Source organism: Saccostrea cucullata, unplaced genomic scaffold, assembly GCF_032062105.1.
Source record: "Saccostrea cucullata isolate Sc308-1 unplaced genomic scaffold, CSIRO_AGI_Scuc_v1 ctg18862, whole genome shotgun sequence".
Taxonomy (NCBI): domain Eukaryota; kingdom Metazoa; phylum Mollusca; class Bivalvia; order Ostreida; family Ostreidae; genus Saccostrea; species Saccostrea cuccullata.
In genome coordinates this window covers 1-8508 of record NW_026940062.1, presented here as the reverse complement: position 1 = coordinate 8508, position 8508 = coordinate 1, and the positions used below count along the sequence as shown (strand labels likewise).

General features: G+C 32.9%; 1 protein-coding gene across 1 annotated transcript; it reads right to left on the bottom strand.

Moving 5' to 3' along the window:
* Positions 1–3928: 3928 nt before the first annotated feature.
* LOC134254694 (mediator of RNA polymerase II transcription subunit 17-like) lies at positions 3929–8501 on the bottom strand (the record flags this gene model as incomplete). Its single annotated transcript, XM_062737233.1, is given in 12 exon segments — positions 3929–4179; positions 4630–4778; positions 5228–5348; positions 5853–5984; positions 6137–6193; positions 6738–6931; positions 7033–7098; positions 7374–7445; positions 7612–7742; positions 7976–8137; positions 8388–8441; positions 8444–8501. Coding segments are annotated over 12 exon segments (1425 nt in total), but the record flags the coding sequence as incomplete, so codon positions are not given.
* Positions 8502–8508: the final 7 nt, after the last annotated feature.

Below are 8508 nucleotides of genomic sequence, written 5' to 3'. Positions count from 1 at the left end.
GGCGGTGCTAAGGATTTGTTCAACTGGTCAAAAGGAAGTCAAAAGTGTGTGACACCTACAATGTGCCCTTTCAATTTTCATTTGAGTTCATTCTTAACTTTTCCCACATGTAATTTTTTTTAATTAAATTTACATTAAAATTTATTTACATCCTGGAAACAGAACCAAATTTAAAAAAAGAAAAAATAAGAAAGAATAAATGCAATGAAATGATATATAGGCCTATCAGAAATGCAATGTTCTGATTGATTGTTTATCTCTCAATGGTAAATATCTAAATGATTAATTTGCCATTTATTAGTTTTTTTTCATTGAAAGTTGAACTGTATTACTGTTAAGCTATCATGAGTTAATATGTGAACCCTTTCTCATATCTATGTTTATCTATCCCATACATACAGAATAATAAACGTATGTTGTTTTTTTAATTTCAGGTATTAAGCTGATGTTTCCCGTCGAATTTATCTGCAGAGAAGCAACGGTCTTCAAATGTATTGAAATGAAAGTGAAGAATAAATAAATATCTTTAAGTAACTGAAGAACGTATGAATTTCTTTTTTTTTTTTTTGTAAGGTATAACAAAATTTGGGACATCAGAAGAGAAAGAAGAATAGAGAAGCAAGGTTTTACGCTTACATCAGATTTTGCTTTTGAGCGTTTTACGGTCTTTTCATGTACTTGCATAAATTTTTTTTCAAAGAGCTATATTTATAGATTAATTTATGATCTATAAAATAGCCCTGTTCAAAAACTTCTTGATTTCAACCAAAAACCAGTCTTCCGTCTTTAACATCAACAAAGACTCGTTGCTTTTATTTCATATTAATTTTTTTCATCTCAGAATCCAGATAATGAAAAAAAGTTTTTTGAAGTTGCAGTGTTTTTAAACATTTTAGAGAAAACGGATGTGTTTTTGAATTTCTTGAGAGAATTGAATATAAATACGAATCTTATTATAATCAGATGATCGAACTCGCTCATTTTTTCATTGTAGCTACACATTGTCAAGTAGCGACAAAAAATATAAAGAAGCGGATTTAATTTTAATCAGATGATTGATATGAATACCTTCAGCAAAGAAATAAAATAAAAACCCACCATTCGTTCCAAAAAAACTTTAGCGTGGGTTATAATACTCCGATTTAGATTTTGAATAGTTCAGTACGTGCATGCACACTTTCATGTCGGTAAAATCCACTCTCATACTAAATTCTAATCTCTTAAATTGACATCTTATCAATGAATAATTAAAAGAAATAAAACGGATAAAACTTTCTTTCATATTGATTTATTCTCGTATCATAAGATTTATAGATACAAATTTAAATTTGCCCATTGAAATGTCTGAAATGAGGAAAGTCTTTATTGACGAAGTGGAGAAAAATAGAAACCTGATATTATCAGCGGAAGAAAAAGCAGATTGACTGCTGAGTGTACAGTTATTTATAAGTAAAGATAAACATTTCTCCGGAAGGTCCGTACTGCCGGGAAAAAAACGACAGAAGGGAGAAAATTTAGAAAACAATTTTGTCACCATCTCAGAAGAAACAAGTTCTAGAGTTTGGGGTTGTTAGAAAAGCTTGCAGACACATTGATTAACGGAAAATGTGTTGTGATTTGTGAACTATGACATACAGTGTAATTGTCTGATTAAATTTCTACTTTATGTGTTTATCTAATTAAGTAAAAAATCAGGTCGATTTACTGAAATTTGGAAAACTTATAACAATATCTACTATGCATAATAACGGATAAAACTCTCTTTCATACTGACGAACTTCGTTTATTCCCTAATCATAAGATATAATATATAGATACAAGTTGAAATTTGCCCATTAAAATATCTGAAAGGAGGAAAATCCTCAATGACCAAGCGGAGAAAATCAGAAAACCTGATATTATCAGCCGCTCAGTGTTCAGGTACGTATTTATAAATAAAGAAAAACATTTCTCCGGAAGGTTCGTACTGCCTGGAAAAAAAAACGTCAGAAGAAGGATATGGAAAAAACGAACAGTATTCAATCTCAACGTCCATTAAACAAATATACAAAATAAGAGCAGAGCAAGGGAGAAAATTTGGAAAAGAATTTTGGCACTCGAGAAAAAAACAAGAGTATATGAGGCTGTTTGAAAAGTGCAGACACATTGATTTACGGAAAATCCATTGTGTGTTGTGAAGTATGACGTGTCTGATAAAATTTTTCTAATTGTTCCTTAGTGTGTAAAAATACGAGTCCATTTATTAAAGTTATGAAAACTTTTGAAAACAATTTTTACTATGCGATCATGCGTATGAGCCAGTCAAGTTTCGTCAATAAACTTGTGCAAAAAAAATCTTTTTTTTTTTATTTCTGTCCTTGAATTAAATTTGTTTCAAAACGAGAAGTAATAAGTAAAGGTAAGGGTTTTTAGTTTTACATAATATTTTGATACCTAGTATAAATTTTGATCACTCTTTGATCAGGAAAGTTCACTTGAGCACTCAACTGAGCTATGAATTTCTTTGATTACAAGGTCAGGCGAGAAAATATATCGGCATTTGTTTCACACTTAAAATAGATATTGTTTTTGAATGGTTTTACGGTGTTTTCATGCGCTTACATAAACGATTTGCTAAAAGAGCTAAATCTATAGGTTCATTTTATCTTTAAAATACCCCTGTTCATAAACTCTTTGACTTCAACCAAAAACCAGCGTTCCGTTTTAAACGTCAATAAAGACTTGTTGCTTTTATTTCATATTAAGAATTTTCATCTCAGAATCCAGATAATGAAAAAAGGGTTTTGTGAAGTTGCAATGTTTTTAAACATTTTAGAGAAAATGGATGTCTTCTTGAATTTCTAGAGAAACTGCATATAAATACTGTACTAATCTGATTAAAATCAGATACACGAGCTCCCCTACCTTTTTTATTGTAGCTACACGAGCGGCAAATATTAATGAGCGGATTTGATTTTAATCAGATAGATATGAATACCTTCAGCAAAAAAATTAAAATATAAACCCACCTCTCTTTCTAAAAAAAAAAGAAAACGTGGGTTATAATACTCCTGTTTAGATTGTGAAATAGATCAGTGCGGCGAGATGTCAATTAAAGTACATTTGTAGAAAAAAAACACTTTACTTCCATGTCAATAAAATTCAGTCTCTTACTAAATTCTAATCTCTTGACATTTAATCAATGAATAAATAAAACAAACAAACGGATAAAAATTTCTTTTATACTTATGAACTCAGTTTATTCTCGTATCATAAGATACAACTGGACATTTGCCCATTGAAATATCTGAAAGGAGGAAAATCCTCCTGGACTAAGTGGAGAGAATAGAAAAACTTGATATTATCAGCAAAAGAAAGAGCAGCTTGACCGTTGAGTGTACAGGTATTTATAAACAAAGACAAACATTTCTCCGGAAGGTCCATACTGGCAGGAAAAAAAACGTCAGAATTGAGAAATTTTGGAAAAGAATTTTGCCACTCCAGAAAAATAACAAGAGGACGAGGCTGTTAGAAAAGTTTGCAGACACATTGAAATCTATTGCATGCTGTGAGGTGAAACCTGTCTGATAAAATTTCCTACTTATTGTTCCTTAGTATGTAAATATATAAGTCCCTTTCATAAAGCTTTAAAATTTTTTGAAAACAATTTTTACTATGCAGTAGTGCATATGTTTGAGCTGGTCAAGTTACGTCAATTTTCTTGTGCTATAAGTTCAAACTTTTGATTTCTGTCCTTGAATTAGATTTGTTTCAATGAGAAGTAAGAAGTAAAGGTAAAGGTTTTTAGCTTTATATATTACTTTGATACTTATAGTTTTAAAAAAAATGCTGATTTTTGATCATTGACTGAGGTGAGGAGTCATTTCATTGGATGAAATCAATTGCAGTCAGTGGCAGCTAGATTATCACAAAAAACCAAAATAGTACATAAGTTTGAGATGAGATTATTTTTATTGGGATGAATTTTGTGAAGAATCATGAGACAATGTAGCTAATAACAGTTCTAGTTTAGAGGCGAAATTCCGCCCCTCAAATTTGGTTAGATCCACCTGCTGAAAGTCTGCCCCCACGCTCTGCCATTTACTGTCAGGAAGGATAACTCTGTTTTTGTTGTCTTTCTGTGATAACTGCAGGAACACCTTAATTCCACTGGATGGCCCACTCTTTATTGCAAGAATCCTAAAAAAATCAATTTTTATTAATCATTTCTTTGTTTAATAAATATCTACACACTACAATACATAGATATTTTTTATGAAAAATATTAAATACATCAGTACCTGGTTCATTTGTCAACATTATTTTGATTTAAGTAAATCAAATTTTATACATTTTACAGTAATAGTTTTGAACAGCATGTAATTATTCTTTCCATAGGTTAAGGTACTTACATCTTTAACAATTACTGCTACATTTAAACAATGAAACATTTTTTCTTTAAATGATTTGAATACTGTTTCCCTAATGACATGAGCACTGATTTTTTCAAAAAGGAAATCTTTCCTCATAATTAAAATTTATTAATTAATTGTCTCCACATAAAGAAAATAATTCTTATAAAGATGTACTTTGCTGCATTTTGGTCATGCATACATATTTCTTTGTATATTATTTTAACAAAATGCTGACCTTTCTTTGTTGGGGGCTGCTAGGATGAGAGAGGAGGCGGTGCCAGAAGATTCCAGGTCAGACACGCCCATCGCTGTACTGGTACTCATGATCTGCCACCCCATCAGGCGAGCCAAGTTCTGGGATACTGAGATCTGGTGCTGAGATACCTACAAAACAATTGTACTCTTACTGCAAATAAAAAATCAAATTCTAAAATGTCCTTTTGTAACTTTGGATGAGACCTTAGAGAACAATGTCCCATGTCTATGTAGACTTTAGCACGATAAAGATCCCTCACTGCTCAATGGCAAAAAGTGCCAAGTAAAGATCAAAATTTGAAGCATTTCACCAGTATGTGGCAATACAATGTATACAAGAGGTGTAATCTATAATTCAGATATGTAAAACTTACAAAACTCGGCATTAAAACAGAAAAATTAGTTATAAGTTTCTAGGTAGATGTAATTACTAGTTAATGAAATAAATAAGTTCATGATATGTGATGGTAGGACAATAAATAGTTTAACAGAAATATTGAAATTAGCTGGAAATTACTAGATCAACAGCTAAATACTTTTATGGAAGTCTTATAAAGAAAGTGTTTGAGGTATTATACCTGCCACATAATAAAGTCTTGTAGTTCTTTCTCCTCAAAAGATAAGAAGAAAACTCTGCCCTCCTTAATAATGACCTTAAGGCTGTCCACACCAATGATAATTACAAAGCTGTGCCACACCCTGTAAAAAAGAAAACAACATGAACTAAACTATCAACACTGATGATAATTAAAAAATTGTGCCAAACTCTGTAAATTAGACAACATGTAAACTGAACTGAGATCATAACAGTGAGCAGTGATGATTAATCCTACTGTGACTTACCTGAAATATTAACCTTAAAATGTAATGATGACCCTACTGTGACCTACCTGAGGTCATGACATTCAGGAGTAATGATGGAATGACTGTGATATACTGTAAATTCACAAATTTTATCGGGGATAAAATTTTGTTGATTTATCATAAAAAGTTGTTTCGTCGGCATTTAATTTTGTTTTGAAAGGAAATATAGTCATATAAAATTTTGTGTTGGATTTAACTTTGCTGATAATTGTTAACAACAAAATTTAATTCACCATGAATATTTGCTTTTGCAGTAACCTTAAGATATAATGGAGACCCTACTGTCACATACACAAGGTCATAACCTTGAGATAAGATGATGACCCCATTGTGACCCACCTGAGGTCATAACCTTGAGATGTGATGATGACCCTACAGCTGGCCTCAGTACTGCTGTTACAACAACTCCAGTGAACGGTCAACTGGGGGTCCGACAGAGTGGCCGCAAACCCATCAATGGTCTGCATTGTCCTGAAAAGTAAATCCAGTTATATTGGTAACTTAACTCTCACAGTGGTCTATTGATTAGAGTTTACCTGTTTGCAATGAATAAAGTTTATGTTACTCATATTGCATGTTATTCATGGCAAGCAACCTTCAAACAGAAAGATTGGAATACTGACCTTAACCGGAGCACATTATGCTTTGTCTGTTTGATGATTTGATCCAACATACTCTCACTGAAAGAAAAAAATATTTCTGTAAGGCCATGCAAAATTAATTCCTTGGTTCTCAGGCCTTTTTTCAAGAAATATGATGAAGGAGGGAGGCATTTTATTTTTTTTTTTTTTGCCCCAAAAACATGATGAGGCAGCTTTTTACATTGTTCAAACCTCAAAAAATAATGAGGGAGGTGATTTGGTGTGTATATATTTTATTGATTAGCAATAAAAAGGGTCAATGAAGCACCCTTGGAAGAGATGAGGAAGGGCCTGAGAACCAAGAAATTAATTTTTTTTTGGCCTAAAAGTGATACCTTCTTTTCAAAAAAATTTTGAATTTCACAGAAATTAAAATTTACTCAACTAAAATTAAATATTAGTGTCATTTGTACATCTTAATAAACTCCATTTTAACACTTCACACAATATTGATACAAACTGGATTTAATTAAACAAAATTCTATTCCACTTGCAAATATTTGTAACTTTCTATCATTATTGTAAATTAAATTTTAGTGAGGCCAGTAATCACCTGACCTATCTGACCCTTGACCTATCTGACCTTTCTGACATCTCCATCAGCTGTTTACGACTGAGAGCGTTAGGTCCAGCCAGTCTCCGGCGCTTGGTCAGTCCCACCAGAGCCGTCACAGGGTGGGGCGCGGGAAAGTTTATGTTCTTAAAGTGGTTCTCTCTCAGCAGCTGGTGCAGAGAGTGCTCTAACACGTGGTTGTGGTCCATTTTATACTGAGGCAGCTGTAGGGAGTTCATAAACCCAGATAAAATAATTTATCTAACACACCTGAAAATTCATGTACCAATAGAAATGAAACAAAACAAGCTGAACATTCCGTTACCTTCTTCTCTTTTTCTTTCCCTGTGGAGTGACACAAGACAATGGAGAGTTGTATGCCTGGAAACACCTGTCCAAAAAAAAAAGTTTTTTTTTATACGGACATGGGTTCATGATTTTAGGAAACTGCAGCTGGCTCATTTTATCCATTGGAGGTACAAAGAATTCTTCTTAAACTATTTAGTTTAATTTTTTTCAGAAAGGTGTTAGAACTGTTTTTATTATTTTGTGTTAAAAACACAGAAGGTTTGCATGTTTACATTACAGTTTGTGTTGTGAATGACTTACATTGGTGATAATCTGGTTCATGTATTTACATTACAGTTTGTGTTGTGAATGACTTACGTTGGTGATAATCTGGTTCCCGACCACCAGGTGAGGGACAGAGGATTTAGACTGAACAGCCTCTCTGGCAAGCTTTACAGGAAGAAAAAACATCAATTCCAGATATATTTAAGACATGAATTTGACATTCAGTGGAATGAAATGCAATGTTCCAAATTAGTCTCAACCTCTCATTGAGCAACAAATTCTAATTTTTTTTTTACAGACAACTTGTGTGTCATATTTACAAATATCTTACCTGTGCAAAGATCTCCTTACAGAATAGAACATTCTGTGCTTTCTCTAGTTTCTGCTGCCAATAAGTTTCACTTCGTACTGGACCGATTCCTGATGGTATCTTAAGTATAGCACCTGTCAGATCCATAGTGTCTAAAGAAAACAAAAAAATATGAAAAAAACAGAAAAATGGCTATCTTTTAAATGGGAAACAACTCATGTTGTGTTACTGTCTTAGGGAATGATACAAATAATGCTTGGAAATGAAAATAACCAGAAGGTGATGTACCACAATGCACAATAAATATTGCATGCAACAAGACATGTTCATTGCTTTCTGTTAGATATTACAATTTTTGTTACCTGTATAACAGGTGTTTAGTTACCTGGGACAGATTTCACCTCCACCTGTATGTATGCCGCCCCCTCTAACTCTGTGGGGACCACTACGTCCAGACTCCCCCGCTGGGCCAGAAACTCCCCCTCAGCGTTCAGATCCGAGCTCTTCACCACCTCAAAAACTCCGTTATGTAGGTAACGGGATCCAACTATAGTAAAGATCATGAACCCACTCAAAAAATATTTTCATCTCTTTGCAGTTCACTAACATGTACGGAGGATTGCACAAATGCAATTATTAAATCTCAATTATGTCTTTTTTTTATTTCAATATGTAAATGATTGAGGAAATTCTGAAGGATTTTTTCATTAAACATGTTAAATGTTTTTCATAATGAATGTAATGTAGTGTACAGCTATTGAAACTTTAATTGACACTCCTTTAACTTGAAGCTATACCAGATCTGTAGCTGAGATCTCCAAGTATGGAAGTCCCTGTCTTTTTAAGTCTCAACTCTGTCGAACATTTAAAAGTTCCAGGTGGAAGTCGTTTTTGCTGTTGATTTCAGCTTGTGATTTC